Source organism: Saccostrea echinata, unplaced genomic scaffold, assembly GCF_033153115.1.
Source record: "Saccostrea echinata isolate AGI-Se365-2 ecotype Australia unplaced genomic scaffold, CSIRO_AGI_Sech_v1 ptg000033l, whole genome shotgun sequence".
In the NCBI taxonomy this organism is placed as follows: Eukaryota; Metazoa; Mollusca; class Bivalvia; order Ostreida; family Ostreidae; genus Saccostrea; species Saccostrea echinata.
In genome coordinates, this window is record NW_026889782.1 from 22,015,098 (window position 1) to 22,040,443 (window position 25,346).

The window sequence follows — 25,346 nt, forward strand, 5'->3', positions numbered from 1 at the left end:
GATTTTAATATTTTTTAACACTCTAAAACAAAATTGTAACTCTTAAACCGTTGAATGGTATAATTGATTAAAAATTATTGAAAAAAAAATACTTTTGATTTTTCCGAGTCTTTATAGAGAACAAGATGTTGCAAATCATTTTAAAGGAACATAAATCTCGGAAAGCGCTCTTTACAGAGAATCAAGGATAGATCAGTTCCGTTGAATAGCTTTAAGAGGATGTACTCAAAGTAGACAAGCGTTTTATTGTTTTCTTTAAAGTTAAAAACAGGAAAAAAGCTTTTCATATTTTTACTGAAACAACATTATAGAAACTCCTTAGAACAAAGCTTCACAATACCATTGTGTGTCAGGAAGATCAAATACAAATACTTAACTAGTCCATATGAAACAGTTATCTTCTGAAATAACCTTCAAAATAGCATTTTTGTGCATCGATGATGAACTCTACGTTTAAAAACACTCACATTATGGACATGCTAACCATGTCATGTCAATATCACTTTAATGTGTCACTAGCATGAATGAAACTCGCGAAACGAAAATAAACAGGGTATCTTATTAATATCTTATGAATACCTAACACAGTGGATCATCTTAATTCTATTTTCTCATTAGGAAACCGTCTGAACTTGAGCATGCTTGCTATTGATTTAATGTAATAAATATTGCGTGTAGTAGAATGCAGATCTTCACAAACTACATACACATCCTGGGCACCCAACACAATCAATATAACGTATTAAGATGGACAAGAAGATGCGAGCTGCAGATGAGATTAACAAAAAAAAAAAGTTCACTTACTTTATATATTTCCAATGTGATCAGCTGATTTTAATATTCCCTCAGATCTTGCAAAACCTCGATGTCAATATCATGTAGATTTCCGATTTGTACCTTTCAATAATACAAGAGAAATGAACAAGCCATGTTACGGAGAGAAGCATACACTGAACTAGAAATCTACACTGATGCTATCCACGCCGACATTGTAACTATGGGACGCTGTGAATAAATGGGGTGAGTAAAACGTGCTTCAGGCGATATCGGGAATCTCCGGAATTTTCCGGCTTTTACCGATTGCTATCTGATAGATCCTACATCATTACAGCTGTCGATGTAGTGAAAATCTGTTGATCGGCAATGCGATCGGCCTGGGAAGCGGACTAACTTATAACCCCTGATGGGGAATAAATTCGGGGAATTGTAAAGCAATTAACTACTCTCAGTGATAAAATCTGACCTTCATGTTTTATCATTCCGTTACATTTTATCTTTCCCATAGTTTGAGCTATTAGGCCATATCAAATTTGTGACACTGTGTTGTATGTACAGATTTTGCACTGTATGCATGAGCTATTTCTCCACCATTTTATAAGAATCGGCAAAGAAAGTATAAGAAATTGTACAGAAAGTACAGGTATTCGCTAGATATATATATATATATTAAGCTATAAAGTGGCTTTCTATCTTTTTTGCATGAAAAAGTTATCTACTTTCCTTAAAAATATTGACATATTTTACACGGGGAGCATGACATGAAATGTAATTATGTTAAATTAATTGAAGGTCACAGAATTTGTCCATAACCTTTGCCTTGTCTGCCGATATGACAAACGTAACTAGGTCACTTTAAATAACAGAATTATGTTAAATTTCCATTAATGGTTATATTATAGGATAATAATGATAGTTTCTTCTGTTAGTTTTCGCAGTCCAGTGCAATTAGATGAGAATTGCTGGGCCCTTTGGTACTTGGTACAAAAAAAAGAATGAATTGGAAAGCAAATTTAGTTCCTTTGTTCCGTTAACAACAGCTACAGTGTATATAGTAATGATGCCAACTAAAAGAAAGGATGGAGGACTGGGGATAAAGTGGGTAGGGAGGTTTGGTAAAGTCGTTATTTTAATTTTTTTTCTAAATGTCAGAAACACAATAAATGAATGATGATAATTTCCCCCTTTCCCTGTTACTTTAAGTTCGATCTTATTGCGATTTTTTGCTGATTGCTGCGTATTCTGTTTATTACATCTTTCCTGAGTAGTTCTCTGCTTGACAATTCCGCGCTGCCAAAATGCCTTTCTATAACACATTATCAAAGTATTCTTCGCTACTGACTTTGGCCCTCAAAATTAATAAATTAACTTGCTGCCAGGTGCATGCTAATATTTTTACTAGCTACTCTTGTTGACGTCACCATTACATCTCTGCTGAATAAGGCGATTATATTCAGCATTTTATGTGACCTTGTTCAACATTGTTCAAAAAATCATAATAATTACGGACATTAGCACGGACATTTCCGTATTTGAATAATATAAAGCTGCTCTGCGACGTCGATTAAAATTGTTTATGTACTTATAAAAAAAATCATAGGCATCTGACATTTCCAGATATTAATTACAGAATCATTTTAGAAATTGAATTGACCTTGACAAAGAAAATGGACGAAAAGACATTAAACTTCCCTAAAGCAATATCAAATTCAGTTTGTGAACTAAGTATTAGAGCAAGGTTCTACTTATGGAAAGGTGTGAAATTATGACAAATAAAACTTCTCTGTGTAAAAATTCTTCCGACAAAAATTATTCTTTGGTAAAAAAATAAAATAAAAAAATATTCAGAGACTGACACACTGACCACTACACCAAACAGCTCATCACAGGTAGTCGTATTTAAATCTTGTTTGTGATATGACCCTTGTATAACTGAACTTTCTCAGTTTATCGGAAATGTATGAATTTTGTATATTACACTTGCATGTTATTTCATAAAGGAATAATTTCAACAATTCTAGATTATTGCAAACCGTGGAGATTTTATATAACGTATCTTTATTCGTGTTTCATTGGAACAATTTAATTTATTCTGATTTTGATTATACTTTAAATAAAGCCCGTTTTCAGAATTTTTTTTCAGGAAGTAATTTTGCAGTGAAAGGTAAATTGAAGGATATTGAGATACCAATTACTGTTGACTGCAATTTCAAAGAAAATGGGGTTATAATTGATAGCAAACTTTTCAATTTCTCATTTGTCGAACAATTAGCATATATCTATACTACTTAGTCTATCTTCTTTCTACAAATTGATCATAATCATGAACAAGTATTTGCTTTCCCGATTTAACAAAAAATAATGCTTTGCCACAGCGATAAAAAAAAACTGTGAATGTAATTATCAAAGTTTATAGACATCTGTCAAGTTGAATTATCTTTTCTACAGCTAAGAGGTCTCTGAAAGATATCTAGAATTACTATAGCAAATCATTTCTTCACACCCTCCTAGTTTTATCTATCGCCTTCAAAGTGTTAAGTATAATCAGGCGCTTCTACTATGAAGTGATAAAGATATACGTACATGGATACGCTTTTCGGGAGGAGATTCTTATCCTAATTGAGGTTACATCCCCGCGATAATTACTGTTTATTTTCACAGTTCCAGCAGTGTTTAAGAATGGGCACGGCCTTATAGCAGCAATCTGTTGAATATATTTGTTTTTGTTTTCTCACTTGTTGAACCCCGTGGGGGTTATTGATATGTTTGAAATGGCAATTGCTCGAGGAAAGATAATGGGATATGCAGATATGATACAAGCGTGATGAAATGAGCACATTGGAATTATCGTGTAATTCGCATCAATCACTGGTAAATAATTTTTTAATATTTCTGACAGCAAAAACAATAAAAAGGGAAATAGTTTTTCCTGAAATGCAAACTTAAGGTTGCACGCAGTAAATGGATAATTTGAAATTGACATGGTTTATCTCTCTCTCTCTCTCATCCTTCTCCCTACAAGTACTATTTTCCATTCATTATTTAGTTTAAACAGACTGTATTAAATGTAATTTCTCAACTTATTCCGCTATGGTTACGAGAATAAAAGTTCCTTTTTTTAATGTCATTGGAACAGGGCGCCCTGTTCTGGCTCCGGGGCCATAAAACCTAGATAAGCTCACTTTTGAACTCAATCTCACTTTCTTACTATTAATTCCTTTAGTAAAAGTGAGGCTGAGATCAAAAGTGAGCTCATCTAAGTTTCATGCCCCAGGAACCTGATTTGAATGTACAGTATTGTACGATGTTATCTCGTGATCTGTGAAAACAAAGATCAAGGTCTATTATGGTCGTTCAGAAAGGTCCATCAAATACTTTTATAACCTCTCCACTCGGTCTTTTATCACCGACAACTCTTACAATGGCCCAGATTTAAAAAAAAAAGAAAAGATAAAGCATGTTCAAAGAGGGGCAACTCGTCCTCAATAAACACCTCTTTCACTGATAATATATAATTATTTACTTTTAGCCCTGGAGATAGTGGAGTGCTACAAATATTTCTTTTAGACCACAGATGTTTTTACATGCAATAAATTATATCGCCGGTATATTGCACATGTATGTACATGACTGTCTATACATTGCGATAAACATGAGAAACGAATACATATATACAAAATGTACATGAACGTACACTGACATGAAATGTTTACATTGAAACGAAAGCACGCGACCTTACCTGTGTCTCGATTCTGCTGTCTGTTTAGATGCCCAACTTTTCACAATTTAACCTTTGGGCTTTTATTAAAAAAAGCCCTCATAAATAGAACTATAGTAGGTACGGTTGAATGCTCTAACGGCTTCAGTTATATTATTTATTCCTGAATGTCCTTTATACATGAGGGACCTCCAATCTAAAGTGCTCGAATAGGTACATGTAAATACACAGCAGGGGTATATGATGAGAGAGTAAATAAAAAAGATGTCTATCAAAAAAGAAGGAAGGATTTTATTTTAGTTGAAATGCAGAAATGAATTGCATTGGTAAACGATATAGCGAAGAAAGGAAACGGGTGCTTATCCACGAAAATGAAAGATTTTAAAATGATTGCTTCCTGGATTTTCCTGTTGTCATTCAACTTTTCAAACACACATACACACACACCCTTCAGATCCACCTCTGCAAATTTTCATCACTTTAAACACAGTGCCCAGACCCGTAGAACACGGGGGGTCACCTTTTTCCTGAGTATGATATTTTGCTATTATAGTAAATTTTCATTTAGATACTGGTGTCCCCCTCACTTTTTGTTGCTGTAAGGTCGAGCACTTGCAAATTCCAGAATTAAAAAAATGTACCAAAAAGTAAGAGAAAATTCCACTCCTTCCTTCCCAAATCCCCGAAATAGGAATTTCGAGTTCGGATAGTTTTTTTGGTTTTGTTTTGTTTTTGTTTTGTTTTGTTTTGTTTTTTGTTTTTTTTTTTTTTTGTTTTTTTTTTTTTTTGCTTGTGAGTTTTTTTTTTTGGGGGGGGGGGGGGGTGCTACGAGCTTGATACGTTTTACTAAAAATACATCTTTTCTTGCATACTTTCTGTTTATCAATAAAAATCTACAGTCTACAGATCCATAATGCATTTTATTTTGGATAAATAAAAGATATGTCAGACAGACATATGTGTTATAATAAGTACCTAATTTGGAGAGGTTCTTGATATTTTACTGTTTTAAGCAGAGATGTTTATGAATAATGAGAGGTGATATTTTTTCATAATCGAGTTAATTATACAGTAAATTATTTTAAAATTGTTATTTTGTACTTTATTGTGCATTTAGTGAAATATATAATGTTCTTGTGACGTTCCTTCATTCGTTTGAAGCATATAAAAATAAAATAAAATTACTTATCATAACTATGGATCTGATCACAGGAAGCATATACGGCATCACTTCCAAGACGAACGGATAAAACGTCACATGGTTATACATTTTGTAGCTCACACCAAGCCCTTAAACCATAAACTAAGAACAGACTTAGGTCAAAATTTCAAACCAATTCAATTTTTAAAATAATTTTGATATTAATGAAATAAAATTTTCTACATATTTATGAATTAATTTTGTACATGTATATTTTACAAACCTGCATAATAATATTTGTAAGTAAGAGGAAATCTGCCATAGTTTACTCTTAGGAATGAAGTAATGTGCGTCATAATCTAAGGAACCGCAAAAGATGGAATCTTCAAGGTTCATTTTTGCTCTCTCTCTCTCTCTCTCTCTCTCTGCGTACAATTCATGATTTCAGTCGGGTAAAAGTTCCAGGCACTGACAGTTTTTGAAAAGCCTGCAAGTTCTTGGAGACAAGCTTCATGAATGTGATAATGAACATAGCGTCCTCATCATATGAGACCAAATTTCCTGTCCCAGCATTTGTTATAGCCTTAGAGACCCATAGTTATAGCCTTAGAAAACCATATTAAATTGATCGCCAAGACTCATGGACCTCGTTTTCAAATCGTTTGTCCCTCCGTTTGCATTTTGTTGTGAATTATATCTATTGCTTATCATGCGGCTACCTTTTGCTGAAAAAGTACTAAGAGTAATGTTTACTTGAAAGACGCTGGGAAAAAATTAGAAGAGAGAGAAGGAGAGAGAGAGAACAAAAGTGCAAACCTTAAAGATTAATATTAAAGTTATTTGCTAATACATTATCTTTACAAATAGAAATCCAGTTTAAAAAGTTTCTATTTGTTCACGTCTATATTCCGCTGATTTCATCAAAGAAGGCCCGGACAATACTGCGCGCAGGCTAAAATATTTGATGGGAAAAACTCTATAACACATTTTTGATTAAAATCATTCCAATAAGTACCTCCTATTTTTGTAAAAGTACCACCTGTTTTTTTTCTTTTTTGAAAGCCCTGTATGGAGCAAAGGTAAAATACTTTTGAAATTTCTGATTAACTTAATCACACTCTGGGATATGAGCACTTGAGACAAACATTTCATTACTTGGTAAAATGTCCATAGATTACTGCAATCATGTATACAGATTGCTAAATATTCAGGAATTAGACAGACTTTCCAAGAAACACTGGTACATGTACTGTATAATTAATTGTCATATCATATTGTAAATTTTGAATTTACTAGGGGGAGGTAAATGCAAAATTTACAACATGATAGTCAATATATGAACAGCTGAGCCCCAACCTCAGACATGTGACATTTCCCCCCATCCTTTAGGTGGAGCGCTGTCCTAATTTCCTCAAGACTTTAGTTGAATGAATTTACAGTTTAACTTTGAAAAATAGAAAAATAGTACCATTTTTTTAACGATTATCACTCATGCAGATCCTGTCTGCGGTACTGTAAAAATGCACAACGTCGATGTTCAAATGTACTAACATCTCTTCTGCAACTGTGCAGTTCTATGTCTCAGTCTTTGTTTCATTTGTACCAGTTGAATTCATTTGCATTGTTGGTAATCAAGTGCTTCTAAGATCTTTCCCTCTGATTGTTTTGAGAGAATTCTCTGTGTAACTATAGATAGCTTGGCAAAAATTTCATAGTACTTGTGTTTGTTAAAGTAAATAGAAATATGAAAGTTTTCAATAGAGAAAAGTATACACTATAATTAAACAAAGTTTTTTGTGTTCACTAAAGTAAATCAAAGTATGTACTTTGAGCTTTACATCACTCTAGTTTACGATAATGAACAACGATAATCTAAATTTTACTATAAAAACATAGAATCAGCGTTCTGCCTTATCTACCCTCGGTTAAACATTATACATAGGAACAACAACGTTGCACATTTTTTACAGTTTAAACTGTTTCATTCATTTTTCATCTGACAGATTTCACCCTTTCAAGCTATAACTACCTTATGTCTAGTGTTAACCTGGTCTCTCATACTTTTTTTTGTTCTTTGGAAGTATAGATTTTAGTAAAATAAATTTTACTTCTTTTAGTGTTCGCCATAGTAAATCAAAAAGTGTACTTTGAGCTTTACCTTACAATCGTTTAAAATAATAAACTATAGATTACTAAAATTAATTTGACAAATCACAATTCCATTCATGAAGTACAAGTAATTTCCAAGAAATAAAAAATAAAGTATTAATTAGAGATAGCAAAGTCCTAAAGTATTCATTATAAAAGTTTTTACTCTGGTAAAAGTTTTACTATAGTTAAAGAAAGAATCAATATTTTTACTTTAATAGTAAATCAAACTTCTATAGTATTTACCATAGTAAATCCAAGTATGTTCTACGACGTTATAGTGGTCGCCCGCGTGGCGCAGTGCTTAGAGCGTCTGCTCTAGAGTCGCGGAGTAAGGAGTTGCATGATATTTACGTCGCGGGTTCGAAGCCCACTGTGGGACGTGGAGACCGGTCTTTCGGATGAGACCGTATAAACCGAGGTCCCGTGTAACAGTACGTGCTGGCACGAAGAAGATCCCTCACTGCTCAATGGCCGTAAGTGCCGAGTATAGGACAAATTTGCAGCTCTCCACCGGCAAATGGTGGCGTCTCCATATGAGTGAAAAATTCTCGAGAGGGACGTTAAACAACATACAAACAAACGACGTTATAGTAAAATACTACACTATTTTTTTTTAAAATATTTTAACTATTATTAATATAATTATTTTTATCATTTACTTATTCATTTGCTCTGCTTCCAATTTGTTTTGTTTCAATTTTTTTTTCAGCTTGACGACTGTTCGTTATCTCCATATTTCATTTCATTGAAATAAAATGTCAAAGAAAACCATAAATACAGAACAAATATGTAACACATGTAATGCCTTTATTGACCATAGACTTTATTGTACAATATAAGATGTACATAAATATGTGTAGAAATTTGAATTTTATGAAAATTGGATGTATATTTAATTAACAGAATAAACAATCTCTAGGAAATTACATCACTTAGCTATTTTTCCAATTTTCATTTAACAGAAATATCACATTTACATGGTCAGCATAGTGCAAGGCATTACAGACATGTTGTCTATTCAGCGATGGAAAATTGTATTTAATTTTCTTGAATGCTTCGAAAATCCGCTCCTTAATGCTACTTGAGAAGTCGGACTCTAACTGATCAATATCGTTTTGCTGAAGTCCAAGAAAGCGAACCACATGGACGTATCCTTGAGCAACATTTCTAGATATCCGTATAAAATCGTCGTCAACTACACGAATGTTTGGTCCCTCTATTGTAATAGAATGCTTTTGTAAGCTTTCAACAGAGAAGGAGCTAATATGTTCCACCAGATCCTGTCTTCCTAACTTTGAGAGCGCTTTCTTCAGTTCCTCCACATGGTCAAGTTCGGGACGTTCGCACTTCCAAGAATGCATGATTTTATAGAATATTTCAGGATTATACTTTGTCTTACAACATTCGACGACTGTGGTATCGCCTAAGAGTATAACACAAAATTCTAGGGGACTACTACCTGATAACTTACGTGAAAGATAATCGAACAATATTTCGTTACCTGAAACAAAAGAATTAAAATTTGCTTACAATAGTTATAGAGACACCTCACCTACAAATAAAATACACACGTTAGTGCATGCATATGTTTTATTGACTTGATGTGGATATTCCCATACATTCGAGGAAAATGTACATGTATATATACTAGTTAATAAAAGATCTGATCTGATAAGATTTATTTAAATCTTTGTTTATGTTTATTGTTTTATTTTACCTAAAACATATTTACAATTAAAATATCACTCACTTTATATGGGTAGGTTAATTCTTATATATGCTGTTTAAAATATATTAAACACGTATTTTATGTGTAAAGATCTGTATGTTTTCTTGACACATATGTTTCGATTTTATCTTAAACTAAAAATACTCTGCAGATGAATTCGTTTTAGAAAACCTGCTTGCATTCGCTTTCATTTCGAGCATATTTAGATAGCAAAAAATAAATTCTGATAAAGGATGACTGCACTTAAGGAGATGCGAAATTTGCGACAAAATAAATTTTCAAATTAATTGCAGGAATGGTCAACATCTAATCTACAACTTTACGTAATAACATTAAATAAAAGTATGTATTTAAGAAGTACGAGTACTTTTTCAAAGTGGGGGTCAACGCGATTTCTCGAATCTCCGTGCGATAATGAGGACGCCCACTTTTGTACTGACGTTATACATAGTCAGCGCATGTTTGTCTATTGTTCTCGTTTAACAGTAGTTGTATATTTGCATAAATGATATTGTGTCAAGAGGAGATTAATGGGGGGGGGGGGGGGGAGGCACTTTAATGTACACTACCAAAGGACGATTCCATATCAATATTACTAATCATTGCTTTGCTGTTCTTAAACAGAAAATTTTAACGATTTTTTCCCCTATGTTTTCCCATTTTCCCATGTAAAACTCTGATCTCTCATTGTGGGCCCACCCAACCCACCCTAAATTTGAACAATTTTGAATCTTCACTACCTGAGGATGCTTCTATTTATATGACAAATCATTGCTTTGCTGTTCTTGAGCAGCAGATTTTTTCTTCTTATGATACTTATATAATCTTATATAAAACTTTGACACTCCTGGGGGTCATAATTTGAACAAACTTGATTCTACGATATCTAAGGTTGCTTCTGTATGACTAATAATGGCTTAGTTGTTCTTGAGAAAATTTTAAAGGTATTTCCTATGTAACGTGTATAAACAGACTTTTACAAGGGATATATCTTTAAGGTTTTCCTTTTACTCTGTCCGAGTTAATGATTGTAATGATTATTAAGACACCTTTGTCTGAGGGTATGTCACACAGTACTTAAATTTTCTTTTATCTAGAGACGGGTCTCACTGTGCTTCTCCCCTAAGTTCCCATTGATAGATAAGAACCGGGTGTCTCAATCTTCTTCAGTTTTACGACACCCAGAACTTAACATCAGTTCCTTAGGATACTTGCCACTGGTGTTTATAACTTTTATACTTTTATTTTGCTCTTACCCTTAAGGTTTTCAGTCCCTAATAAGACCACATTCTCTATCCGTAAATGTCCATCACGTACTTAATACTCTGACATAAACATTTTACAGTAGAAAAGGATTAACCATAAATCATAAATTAGGACACATCCCACCCTTACATGCTGATAGTAATAAATGGGCATTATGTCTAAATATACTGAGTAATCAACCCCTACACATGTTATGTATTCAATTTCATTGAATCTATCGATATTAGTAATGGAATACCTTAACTTCTTTATTGCTGACCCAACATCTAACCCCTTCAGCTGAATTCCTGATTTTCCCAAAGCTTTGTCTTATATACCCTTTGGTTTGGCTAGTCCATTCCAAGTGTTATCAGGTCTTTCCACTATTTGAAGTTTTCAACAATGCGTTTTACTTAAATGCCCCTTAAACATTTCACCTATATACATGTATTTCTATGTTAAACTTTGACTCACTGTTTTGGTCCCGCCCTACCCCCGGGGGTCATGATTTGAACAAACTTGAATCTACACTACCTGAGAATACTTATGTATTTATATGACTAACAAGCATTCTGAGAGTATTGCATTAGCAATACTTGTCCCCTACAAGTGTAATCTGGTTCCCGTTAAAAATTGAAAATGCCATAATTCCGTCAAAAATCAATGAAGCGGAACGAAATGCAAACTTGATTTATAAGTCATCGAGGTAAAGTCACATACCAAAAATCAGCTCAATATCTGCATGCGTTTAGAAAAAAAGTGAGGAAAACCCTGAAAAATTGAAAAGGTCGTAATTCCGTCAAAAATCATTGAAGCGGAACAAAATGATAACTTGATCTGTAACTCATCAAGATACACTCACATACCAAAAATCAGCTCAATATCTGCAAGCGTTTAGAAGAAAAGTGCGAAAAACCAAGTGGGACAGACAGACAGAGGGACAGCTAGACAGACAGACAGACAGACTCAGAGGAAACCTGTAGTCCCCTCCGGTTTCACCGGTAGGGGACTAATAATGACCTAGTTCTTCTTGAGAAGATTTTTTAAAGATATTTCATATATATTACTATAATAAACTTTTACAGCCTGTTGTGGCCCTGTCCTACCCCCTGGGGTCATGATTGGAACAATCTTGAATGTAAACTACCTGAAGATACAAATATACTTTTGATATAATATAACTTACCATGGCTATGTTGTTCTCAAGAAGAAAATTTTTAAAGACTTTCCTATATATTCCTATGTTAAACTTCGACCCCTCTTGTGGCCCCGTCCTACCCCCGGGGTTACGATATTAGCAATCTTGAATGTAGAGTATGTAATGAAGCTTTGATATAAGTTTTACTTTTTCCTGCCCAGTGGTTCTTGAGAAGAAGATTTTTAAAAGATGCCACCAAATTTTCACAAATTCTTAATTATCTCTCCTTGAAAGAGGGCGCAGCACTTTCTATGAACAAACTTAAAACCCCTTCACGCAAGGATGCTAGGATGCTTCGTGGCAAGTTTGGTTGAAATTGGCCCAGTGGTCCTTGAGAAGAAGTCGAAAATCGTGAAAAGTTTAAAGACGACAGACGGACGCCGGATATTCTTTGATTAGAAAGCTCACTTGAGTCTTCGGCTCCAATGAGCTAATTGTAATTCACCACGTGATTTCCTACTTCAGGTAAATCTGTGAATACTAAATTTCGTCACGTGACATGTAAGGTAGCATGTTTTCTGCTAACTATTACATTGTGTTCGGACACATTTAAAAATTATCAGGCGTCGACTTAAAGCTATATATGGCGTATCTGAGCTTGAAAAATAAAAATACGAGAATGAGTGTAAATATACATGATATATGTTATTTACGTTCAAATTAAATTTTACACCGATTTTGAGCTTGAATAACCTCACGTTTGTATAGTTAAGGTAGTCCGATCCTCAGGTTCTGAAAATCCGCTTTTAAGTAATTGAAAATCCTCACAAAAATGTCTCTGAATTCACATAGTAACGGGAATTAACCCATGGAATTTCTTCAAAGTTCATCATTATAGTTGGTCATATTATATAGGGAAAATTATCAAATCTCAAATATATTTTCAGGAAATGCGAATAAAAACACCAGCTATGCATTTTCTAATTGAAAATTGATTCAACAAATATAATTTAGGATAGAAAAATATAGGTATCCAGGCAGTTGGAGAAAATTGCATCTTTTTTATGCTTATACAGTATTTCAGTTCTTTTTACTTCAATTGTCATTTGTGTAAAAAATTTACTAATTTGTCAATTTGTAAAAATTCACTAATTTGTCAATTAGCATAGTGTAAAATGCTTGTACTATCACTGATAGACATCACATATCACATTTAATTTCATATATGCTAATAAGCATTCACTGTGGTATTTAATTCAAGACTAAAGGAAAATCTATTTCTCTAAAAATGAATTAATTTTTTTCTTTTAAGGGTACAAAAGTCAACTTTTTACAAGACCGTTTCTAGAATCTTCAGAGAACTTTGAATCAAATTAAGACGCATAAAATGAAAATTGTTGCACAAAAAGATCTAAATTTCAAGCTTCATTTTGAGACTTTCTAAATAAGATAATAAATTTAAGAGTTATTCTTCCTGGCTGCGGATCGGATATCCTTAAATTGACTTTACGTTTGTCTGTTATTTAAATGTGGAGTCAGTAAATAAATCGGTTATTGTTTAAAATTTTTAATATCTTTGAAACGCGATTGATTTAAATTGTGTAATTTACAGGAAAGTCCGATCTTTATATAAAGTAATAAAACAAATAGAAAGATCTTTTTAATTTTGGTTACCTAACTTATAAAAAATATACGCTATATATGACTTTAAAATTTACATGTACATGGGCGTACTTATATTGTTAATTTCGTTTTGAAACCCTTGTAAATAGCGTGCTTGTGCCATACATCAAAAAGAGGTTGGTGGGAAAGAGTGATCATGTATTCTTTTTAAATAGTGTCATTGTTATTTATCTAGTCTAATTTTAGACCCATTCTTACAAAGTTCCACCTCTTATGCATACCTACATGTAATGTTAAATAAAGGGCAGGCTAGTGTGAATTCTCTATATCTGAAAAGCAATAAGGACAAAAAAAACATAGATTTATTTTATTGTATCAAAGTCTAAATACATTTTAACATTTAAATTTTGTGTACAATTGATAGGATTCTGTACAAAAAAAAATATATAAAGGTGAAAATAAGTTAAGAATACAAGCAACAAAGCGACCGAAAAAGACCCAAAAACTGGTGTTAAGTGCATTCATCCTGTTGACCTTAAAGGTTACTAAGATAAGTCTTATAAATCATCAAGAGAATCGCAACTTGGACTGCGCAATTTAAAAATAACAGTATGTTAGGAATAATTTTGCATAAAAACAAAAAATGTGATACGCTAAAGAGCTCTTTATACGGTACATTATGAGAGTGGTCTGACCTCGCAACAGCATTTAGGACTTGAGAGACGAATGATTACAGATACATTTACACTACACGTATACGGTACAGATGCCATCATCTGCTACTATATAGTACGAAAGAAAGTAAGAGAAAATTTGGATGTCATTGAGAGAGTCATTAGGGGACGACTATTTGATGGGGAGAGGTGGTTTGCAATTTGTTTTTGTTCGAGTCAGTTTTTCCATGCCACTGAGGGGCGGATAAATTTCCATTTTATTTGTTCTCTACTAAAAAAAACAGTTTGACAAGGACCCCCCCCCCCCAAAAAAAAAAGAAAACTAAGGAAAATGCCAACCTAGAAAACTATATTCCGGGGGGTGGGGGGGGGGGTGTCTGACCGGGAAAAGACAGATGTTTTTATTTTAATACCAATCGAATGCATAGTTTTATTTTACATTTTCGAGGACAAATTATATTTATTTCCAAAATCTGCCCCACCTCCCCCCTCGAATCAAACGGTCGTCCCTTTTTAAATTTAAAATTATGCAAAGGCTGTCATACCATTAACTTTTAATTCCATTTGAATTTGATCAACCTTTCTGCGTTTTTGGATATGATTCTCATCTTCTTGCTTTGCTACAATGCAATAAAAAAATACTGAAATCAATTGCATTAATCCATTTAATTTCCAATAAATGAATTTTGAAAAAAACTAAATTTATTACTCCTTACTTTCTCTTCGCCGCAATCCAGATCTACTTGATGAACAGGGGGGTTCAGAGGCAGATAATGCAGTTCTGTCATCTATTCTGTCATCTATTGAAGTTTTAGAAAACCAATTTGAAACATTTATTTTGGGTAAATAAATTGGCACATTATTTATCATAAATAACGAATAATTGTAAGCTTCAAAACAGTTGACACAAATTCTGTTATTGATCCAGGAAAGGACATATATTTTTTATCCCGAGACAACCTTTGTTTCAATTTTAAAGAATATATCGGGAAAAGTTTAAAAAATTACAATAATGGCGAAAAACAAGTTTTACAATTGCTAGTGCTATAATCTATAATATTTTTATGGACATAAAGCGAGTAAACATTCAATAAATAATAAATTGTGTGGTGTTCGTTTACCTCCCTCTCCTGGTAACTTTCTTATCATCTCTTCAATTTTATCTTTAGCTTCCTCGAGCTTCATTTCTTTTCGTTTTAGTCCTACAATAACATCTATAATGCTCTTGGAGACTTCTTTTTCTCTGAGCCGGGTTGCAATTTCTTGAATTTGTAGGGAACCAGAAGACTTTAGTGCAAAAACATAACGTATAATTGTGTCTGCAAGGCGTTCTATGTCATCCCACTTCGTGTATGTAGCTTCTTCTTTTGTTAATCCAAAATCACCATACATAACGGTAGGGTCATCCTCGCTTTTAAAAAAAATGTTGCCTCCATGTATGTCATGGTGCACGAGATTAAGGGAATGAATGTATTTCAATCCCTCTATTAAGCCTTTTAAAATGTTTAATTGGAATTCATGATTATCATATTTATCCTCATGATCTGATTTTCTAAGAGTCCCTCCGGTACAAATCTCCATCTCCAGTACATAAAACTTTTGTTTTTCAAATATATGAGAACGCAGACTGATGAAACGAACTATATGTCTACATGACCCATTTTGAAATAATTCGAGGTTTCTTTCTATTTCAGTGTCCTGAAATTTTGACGCTTCTACAACTTTTAATGCTAAAAACTTTAAAAATGTTTTAGATTCACCCTTCCACTGAGCGCTATAGACACTGCCGTAAGATCCTTCATCAATTTTTTTTACATTTCCATAACTTTCATTGAAATTCTCATCTTTGTCGACAAATTCCTGAACCGATACTGCTTGAGTTGCCTTGTTGTGCTGAAAGAAATTCTTTTTAATATCAAAGAATGTCATACATTTATTTTATTTGAAAATAAACAGTAAACATGCTCAAAAGAATGACTGCATTATAACATAAGCGTTCACCTTTAGAAGAGAATTATTTCCCGGAAAAGTCCCATTTTATTAGTCCCCTACCGGGGAAACCGGAGGGGATTATAGGTTTCCTCTGAGTCTGTCCGTCCGTCTGTCTGTCTGTCCCTCTGTCAGTCTGTCCTACTTGGTTTTCCGCACTTTTTTTAAACGCTTGCAGATATTGAGCTGAATTTTGGTATGTGCGTGTATCTTGATGAGTTGCAGATCAAGTTTGCATTTATTTTCGCTTCAATGATTTTCGACGGAATTACGACCTTTTCAGTTTTTTCAGGGTTCTCCGCAATTTTTTTCTAAATGCCTGCAGATATTGAGCTGATTTTTGGCACGTGACTTTACCGTGATGAGTTATAGATCAAGCTAGCATTTCGTTCCGCTTCATTGATTTTTGATGGACATATGGCATTTTCAATTTTTAACGGGAACCAGATTACATTTGCTGACAGCTCTGTTATTCATACATAGTAATTTTATTGTCAAAAGGTTTGAAAACCCCCTAATTCCTCGTGCGTTCACTGCTACAGGAAGTCATTTTTTTTCCTTATAATTCTAGAGTTTTCATGCATATATGTCTAATGGCAGTCAAACATGTCTTTGTAAGGGAGATCATTCCAAGACATTTCATTCATAAAGTAACAAAGGAAATGTCCACATTTGGGGGGGGGGGGTCACTTTTCACATACAGAGTCCTATAAAATGACATCCTAAAAAGGAAAGGGAATACCGGTGAGGGACATGCAAGCCAAAAATTGATGGTTTGCAATTTTAGATAAGACCTGAGAGTTGGCTTAAAAAGCTTTTTCCCCCTTTACTTCTTTAAGCACCAGCAGCGCAGAGCGCCACTTAGGGATCACTTTACCCAACGTTTGTCAATCCGTCTGTCACACCTTATATCTCGAGAACTGTAAGAGGTATGATTTTGATATTCTCCACATATATTACTTGGCACTATGGCTTTTAAAATTACCACCGTTACCGACTTCGTTACCCTTGGCCAATGTACAGCATATTTTTGACATTTAAGAAGTAAGTCAATGCTATTTAGCATGCGCACTTTGTCATAAAACATAATGAAAAATACCAGAATTACAATCCACTTGATCTTTGACCTACTATGCTGAAAATACCCCGGGAAGTTTAATTAAACTTGTGACTTTTGATTTTTGTGGAGCACTGTTTTGATGATTAGCATTTATACATGTTTATGAGTTCATGATACGGTTCGTTGAAACTGTGTATTCTATAGTTACCTCACAAACTTATATTTAAATACAGTAACTATGAAAATACATCGGGATCGATATTCCACAATGAATCGTGTAGACTTACAATATCAAAGGGCGCACTTGTTTCAGACATCCGGGCGATGACCCGGTTCACTTTTATCACATGACATACTGACCCGGTTAGTGTCGCTGAAACGAGTGAAAATTCAGCCGAAAATGGCTGCTACTGTTATGGGTGCTGTTTCTGCAATATATAATTTTCTCTGAACGGACGAGGACAACGATTTAGTGGATATATTTGCATTTTAGTATTTTCTAGATCAATCCAATGCACAATCTCTTAATTTGTAGTACAGGGCCTCGTTACAAACAAAACTGAAAAGTAACTTTAAAATTATAAAAAGGAAGTGTTGGTCGTGCAAATATAAACGAACATTTCGTAAAAGTTACTTATGACCTCAGTACTGTATGTTTATTAAAATTGAAACCACTGCAAATGATAAAAAACGAATATTTCATCATCAAGGAAATTTCTACCTCCGTTTTCCGCCATATTGCTTTTCATCTGGCCGCTCGAATTTTTTCGGGCGATCCGGGCTACTTTCTGACCGCCCGGCGGCTTAAAAATATTTGAAACAAGTTACTTGCCCGCTTCCGGAAGTATCTGCCGGCTTGACCCGGCTTATGAAACAAGTGCGCCCAATAAAACAGACTGAAATCATTGGAAACACGTATTCATAAAATGTAACAAAATTATTTATAATAATTTCAATTAAATTATTCATTTGAGGGTTGGGGAACCATATTTTCTTTGATTGTCAGATTCTATTGCAGTCTTATACTATCCATGGATGCTTTTTTTGCATGAACTATCAGGCAAGCGGTAAATCTAGTCCTCCCGACTCCTGATTAGTGTTTTTTGTTGATATTATCCTTATCGCAAAACAGATTCGGTTCAACCTTTTCAGGCACATTAACTATGTTGAACTTAAGGTGAAATATCCCTCTGCTCTAAACTTCACCATTTTGTTTTAATTCCAAACATTAATTTTTATCAACAGCAATATCATTAGATTCGAATTGAAAATAGTTTGAAACGAAGCGTTGCTTACTTTTGTAGAAATGAATATTATTTGTATTCATGATATCAAAAAAAATTGATATGGTGAATAGAAAGATCAAAATTTTTATCTCAACAAAAAATTAAAAATATGAGGTATATATGAAAATAATATTTACTGTCATACCTATTTAGTTCATATTATAAAACATAATGAGTTGCTTTTTAAATCAGAATATCACATTGTTTTCTGTGGTTGTAAAGCAAAAAATGCATCATTCTATAAGATTTTTTATCTTTCCATCTACAGGAGTTATTTTTCTTCAAAACATTTTTAGAAAAATAAAATATATTATAACCAATTAAATGTTAAAATTCTGCATCTGAAATTCCTGTAACAATCAAAACAGTTCTATGTTACTAGATAGAAATATCTCAGTTTTTTGACAGTTTAAAGGAATTGAGTATAAATGTTTTAAGAAAGTATTGAGTAATTAATAAAAATATTGGCAATAGAAAATAGAAATCAATATTTGTAACATACTTCAGATTTGATTGAATTGTCTCTATAGTGGTCCTCATTTTTAATCTCTGGTAATACAATTCATTGGATTGCCTGGAATAATCTCCTTGTAAAGTTATCTCTCAGCAGAGGGGCATTACACCTTAATTCACAGAAACACAAAAATTTCAAAAATGTTATGAATGGTGGTTTTATAAACTAAATTGAGCAGTTAGATGAATCGGTATGGTTTCTACATTTATAACCTGGTACTAGACTTCATCGCTTTTTGACAGATGTCCTTCTCATACTTAATGTTGTTGATATATTTATGTATGTGGGAACCAGCTTTAATGTAGCAGATATGCTTAAGAAGTTTGAAGCGATTCTTTTTAGTGAAATGAAGAATGTTAATAAAGATTTTGCAATCCGGAACATTCAGGAGTCAGAAATCAAAAGACCTTAATTTGAAGTATCATTGTAGTAGTAAATAAATAGTTGACCACTCTTAGATTTATTTACATCTTTAATGAAGATACAAAGCAGACAAAACATGCGTTTCCTTTGAACACTCTAGTTTTCATGAAATTTTATTTGAAGTCCTACATGACAGGCCTGCTCCAAAATTGAAATACATGTAATTTACAATTTATAAAATTATAGATGGATAGACAGACAAACATGTCCACCTCACCACTTCATTATTATTATTTTTTTTTGGGGGGGGGGGGGGGGGGGTTAGCAATATATTAAAATCAATGTATACATTAAGACACAAATTATTTTTTTTATATTTACATCTATTATTAGTGTGATTTTTGCTACTGGTATTACAAGTATTTATTTTATCTTCATCAAAGTAAGATAATTCTTACTATATATATAAACTTACAATTTCCAACAGCTTTTCGGATTTGGGTGGTAGAGTATCCTCCATTCTTTCTGCCATGCTCTGTTTTTCTTCCTTCCAAATAATAAAGTGAAATTAAGTACACGAATTCCTATCATCATAGAATTTGGCTGTTTAGCCAATCTCAATTAAAATTAATAAAATTCATGCATGATTTTAATAATGTGATTTGCCTCGAAACTGACTCTGTCCAGTTTTGTATACCAAAAAACATCAGAGAGTATAGATGTATGAGTATTTTTTTGGAGTGCATATACAAAATATGCCAACTCCGTTGGAAATATATAGAGTAAGTTTGTGTCATCAAAGAATTGAAAAAAAATTAAATATATTTAAAACATTTTAGGCTGCACCGAAGTCTTATTATGTATCCCCCCCCCCCCCCATTATCTCCAAAGTTGATTATTTAAAAATATGAATTCTGAGTAAAGTTAGTACACAATAGATGAAAATAACCTTGAAAAACAAAAGGTTGTCATGATCAAACTAGATCAAAATGTAGTAACTCAGATGATCAAAGTTAATGTATACAAAAAGTGTCTTTACAATTATCATGATTATAAGAAAACTAGTATATAATAATATATAACCTGAGAAAAAATGGTATATTATGCAGTATTAATATTGAAAACAAGTAATTCTTTATAATTATCATTTATGGATAATTTGGAATCTATATAATGGGGCAATGCATTTTCTGCTAGTTCTATAATTTTTGAAGAAAATTAAAGGCCTAAGGAAGCTCAGCAGAAATGGGGAACATATAAATCAAAACATAGAGTTTTTGGATTATCTTGACTCAAATATATATCATATATATAAAAAATGTAATGATACGAACTTCGAGATTAAAAAAATCTTGGTATAAGGAACTGTTTTATTTTCTCTCAGAAAACCTAGCACAAGAAAGGTAACTCACATAAATTAAATCAGCTTTTCAAAATGTATACAAAAACAAATCGGAAAAAGGTGGTGTTGAATGATAACGATAAAAATGATAAATACACATTTAAGAATCAAATGTTATTTTTTTTAATACACATGAATTTGTAAAAAAAAAAAAAAAAAAAAAAAAAAAACCATCCACAGTATAATTATTATGTAACTTTTCTCAAAAATGACATGTAGGAACACTTAAATGATGTATATAAGATTTTTCAAATATTTGGTATTTTGAGAAGAATAAGTTCTCTTTTAATGTCCGAGCGTAACAATTGTGAGAAAGATATCTATTACTGTGATTTGTGATGAATTCTCAGGACACCAGAGTGTATTTTTGGAATATTTATGGATTTGTACAAGTTACAACCAACAAGGTATACAATAGATTTCCAATCAATCTGCATTAAGTATGAACAACCTATGCAACAGCCTAGTTTTTTTCGTACATGTAAATTGATTTTTTATACATGTATACACAGATAAGTACCATCTTATATATTGAATTAACATAGTATTGTCACAGACTCCTGACGAATGGATAGTGTAAACCCCCCCCCCCCCTAGTGTTGACCATTTTTCCTTCACCGACATGAATTAAATAATCTGACTCGAAAAAATTTGTCAGTCTTAAATATTCATGATTATTTGCCAGACTTCCTTCAAATGTCAGCAAATCAGAAGGTCATGACGGTCGTACGACTTCGTTTTGCTTATAATCAAAACATTCATTTATCAGTGATTTTTCTACACCCAATTTATGTCCGAATATCGGCCCTTTCCTCTTTTAAAATTGCCAATTTTTTCCCCATTTCAGTTGCTTTTTTCCCAACATAATACCGTTATTGCTTTTGTTAAATAGATATTTTTATGTACAACTTATCTAAAATGGTTCTCAGTCATTCAGACTCTACAAATAATAGTGAAGAACAGCAGATTATTTTGTGCGTTTACAAGACTTAAAAAAAACCCACATGGATTATGTCAAACGTGAAACCAAATACATCGTAAGAAAGTGTAAGATGCATGTGAACCAGTGAAACATAGCTTTATTTGTAAATCCAAGTACTAGAAGTTCAACAAGCATCCCCGATTCCATGAAAATCAAACTGTTTCTACACCTGCCAGATGCAACTAATATTGCAGAGTAAATGCAGCAGTATGATTTGGGTAATTTAGAAAGCTTAATAATTAGTAAGAAAAAATGATTTGTTATAAATCATGTCAGGTTTTATCATCTTCAATGGCTATTATGATTAGGATTTCTCTTATGTCTACCTTTATGGCAAAAAAAAAGGGGGGGGGGGGAATAGAAATATAGCACGGTCTCAATTAATGACAATTTCAAAGATTAAAAAAAGAAAGTTAAAAATGTAGAACTGTTTCTAATTTATTTTGCATTAAACATTTTGAATAAATGATTGATTTTTCCCAATTTAACACAAATGTCAATAATTTTTCCCAGTTGTAAAGCCCAGGCCCCTTTTAAAAAAAATGTACAAAAATCACTGTTTATACATGTTAAACATAACTGAATTATGACTAAATCTGCGTTCCATACTTTTGCACAGAATGATATATTTTCTGCTTCAGTACTGATGCGCATTACTGCTGCGCATGTGTACAAAATATTCTGTTGGTAATGTAAATTGTGAACAATAATGCTTTTATCAGTTTATTGTTATGATTATGTATTATGAGGGTTTATAAATGACAAATTATTAATTATCAACCTATTTCTAAATATAAGTTCTATTAATTTTCGGTCTTGTTTGACATCTGTAGTTGAAGGTTGATTGTTTCTATTTGATGTTTAGAAAGGGCATTTTTGCACAGTGTAGCAATATCTAATTCTTGACATCTCTTTCCTGTCTCACGATATCAATGTCATTTACTCATACGTGTTATCAACTTTATGGTTACATCTTAGGATTGTGTTCTTTGAATTTGTTATGCTTAGCTCTACCTAATTTCAGTCTTGTAAATTAATGTCATACGGATTCCTCCCGTTCATGCAACTTTCTTATCCTTAAGTTAATTGGCTGGACAGTAAGAAAGTGGGCGGAGTTGTCAAAGATTAGATGTGAGTGAATTTGTATGTGAGTCAATCTATGAAAATTCTTTGTAAAATTCAGTTTGTTCCATCTACGAAATTTCTTTGTTAAATTCAGTTTGTTCTAAGTTGCATTTTGTGAAATTAATATTTTTGGACTTATAATAAATTCTGAACTTTAAAATCGTTTTATCATTTGGCAACAATATTACATTATATACACCACGAAAATAAAGGTACCTAAAAGTAGGTCAAATGTGTAGGAAACTGCAAAAATATGTAAATACCAACATGCATATGACATATAATCAAGTTGAACGAATCTACATAAATATTATGCAACACGGTGAGAATTTTTAAATGCAAAGTTGGAAAATAACTACTCAGTAATACTGTGTTGTACATGTTCACTACCCATGTAAACAGCATGTTTACATTCACAAACTGAAAGTACAGTAATAGAGTTACGGTAACTTATGCATCTGACAAAATAAAAATATACCTAAAATCAATTACCTGTCAATTTTCAATGAACTGTAAGATGTTTACATAATATTAATTTCGGAAGGTACACAGATGTAAATACAGCATGTAAGTTCTTTGTTCTTTCCCAGCTATGAATAAAAACAATAAAAACAAAACCGAAACTACAAAAAGACAAAATAATTCCGGAATACATTTATATACATGCAGGTTAATTACTTGCTCACATATATTTTATGAAATAAGCTGACCACCTTTTTTTGTTCTGAACTTAGGTATGAAAGTCTTATTTTCTTTTATCATGCACAATCATAATTATTAGGTAAATGAACAATATCGTATAAGTTTTCTTTGTTTTTAAGAAATATAGACACCAAAAAATCAGATCAATTAATTTAAAAATCTAAAGTTTGATAAAAGTATATAAAAAACAATGTTCAGTAAGATGTATTTTTACCCTTTATTTCATACTATTTCATCATGGTAAGCCTTGTATTATATATTGTATAAAATCGCTTGCTTTGCCTAACAAAAAGATTTTTTTAGTACATATATAAAACAGATATCCTTATTTGCATCATCCACCATCATTAACATTAAAGCAGTATGTGCTGCATTTAAGAGCATTTTATTTTGTTGTTAAAATGTGCTGTTATGATAAATCTGTATGTAATTGTGATTTTTTCCAAAAGAAAGATTTCTGTACAATGAAATGTATAGTATTAAATAAGAGATCATTATTGTACAGGATGACAAAAGTGTAATTTTGCTTCAATCAATGCTTATAAGTAGTTCTTCCATCGCAAATATGAGCAACAGAAGTTTATAAACGTTCCATTTTTTCTTCCAATCAAATAGTTAATTACAATATTGCAACAACAATTTTCGACATAAAATGTGCAGTTTATATTGCTTTAACTGGGAGTAAAACCTCCTCTTAAATGTGATATTTTTTAATATTTCAGTTTGTATGAAATTGAGAGTGTGCCAAGATTTGTCCTTAAAGCGACAGTACGGCTGCAAAACATGAGCTTTTTCATTCAAATTTTACCCAATATATCATTAAGAAATAAGGTATAAAGTTGATGTAAGCAGTTTGAGAAACAGAAATATTCTCTCCTCATACAAAATTAACGTAATTAGAATCTGCCGGAAAATCAAGGGTCGTACGAACTGGAGCAATATATGTAACACGTAAATTATAAAACGGCATGCACGTGCCTACACTGTAGCGTTTACAAATAATAATGAATATGAGGTAAAAGCAATTTTCAAAAGCAAATTATCACAACTTTGTGATAAAATAATCTAAAATAATAATCGTAAAAATTAAAGTCTGCTTTCGGGCAAATTTAATAGAATTAAAAGTACAAATGTTGACGTTTTGTGTATTGCGGTCCGAGAAAGGAAAAACCACCAAATCATACATTATCGCGGCAAATGTCAAACAAAATATTTTTCTGCACAGTTTAAAAAATTAGCACTTCAAATGGCAACAATGTTTATAAGTAATAGGTGTATTTTTATGTTGAGTTTACACTATTTTTTTTTCTTTGGAAGCGATGAGAAATGATAAAAAGTATCAATAAACCTGTCGAGTAGAAACTTCGCGAGCCCTGCGTGAGTGTCGCTGAGTTCCCGTTTCTTCCTTATCTAACGATTATATTAATCCCCAAACTAAATTTTAGTCAGGAAAGTTGCTTTTTCAAGCTTTATTTTCAGTTTCTTTTTCTTTTTGGTCGATTTTGTCAATGTAGAAGGCCTACCGGGCTTCCGTCTCTTACCATGCTGTTTTGTTTATGAAAACTACGAATGCGTGCATAGCATGGAATGTAGAACCCAAAACACGTTGTGATGTATATATTTATGTCCCATAAATAACTATTGATTTTAATGAAATAATCAAAATTATTTAATTGTGAAAGTTGTAATTTTCTGAAAGTTTATACATTTATATGAGTAGTAAAAAA

General features: G+C 32.5%; 1 protein-coding gene across 1 annotated transcript; it reads right to left on the reverse strand.

The window, feature by feature from the left end:
- Nucleotides 1-8,577: 8,577 nt before the first annotated feature.
- LOC133198760 (probable serine/threonine-protein kinase zyg-1) lies at nt 8,578-23,478 on the reverse strand. The gene is made up of 6 exons (XM_061334762.1): nt 23,410-23,478; nt 19,884-19,955; nt 15,318-16,089; nt 14,913-14,996; nt 14,742-14,816; nt 8,578-9,288 (listed from the first exon to the last, which is right to left on the reverse strand). The coding sequence occupies exons 2-6, from the start codon at nt 19,938-19,940 to the stop codon at nt 8,720-8,722; spliced, it is 1,557 nt and encodes a 518-aa protein (XP_061190746.1). The 5' UTR covers nt 19,941-19,955; nt 23,410-23,478; the 3' UTR covers nt 8,578-8,719.
- Between the last annotated feature and the right edge of the window lie 1,868 nt (nt 23,479-25,346).

What these genes read in the sequence shown, in the direction of transcription:
- LOC133198760 (XM_061334762.1), bottom strand. Translation starts at nt 19,940, where the DNA reads ATGGCAGAAAGAATGGAGGATACTCTACCACCCAAATCCGAAAAGCTG. An exon ending in CCGAAAAGCTGTTGGAAATT is followed by an intron (nt 16,090 to 19,883) that starts GTAAGTTTATAT and finishes AATTTCTTTCAG; the next exon opens with CACAACAAGGCAACTCAAGC. An exon ending in TGGATTGCGGCGAAGAGAAA is followed by an intron (nt 14,817 to 14,912) that starts GTAAGGAGTAAT and finishes ATTGCATTGTAG; the next exon opens with CAAAGCAAGAAGATGAGAAT.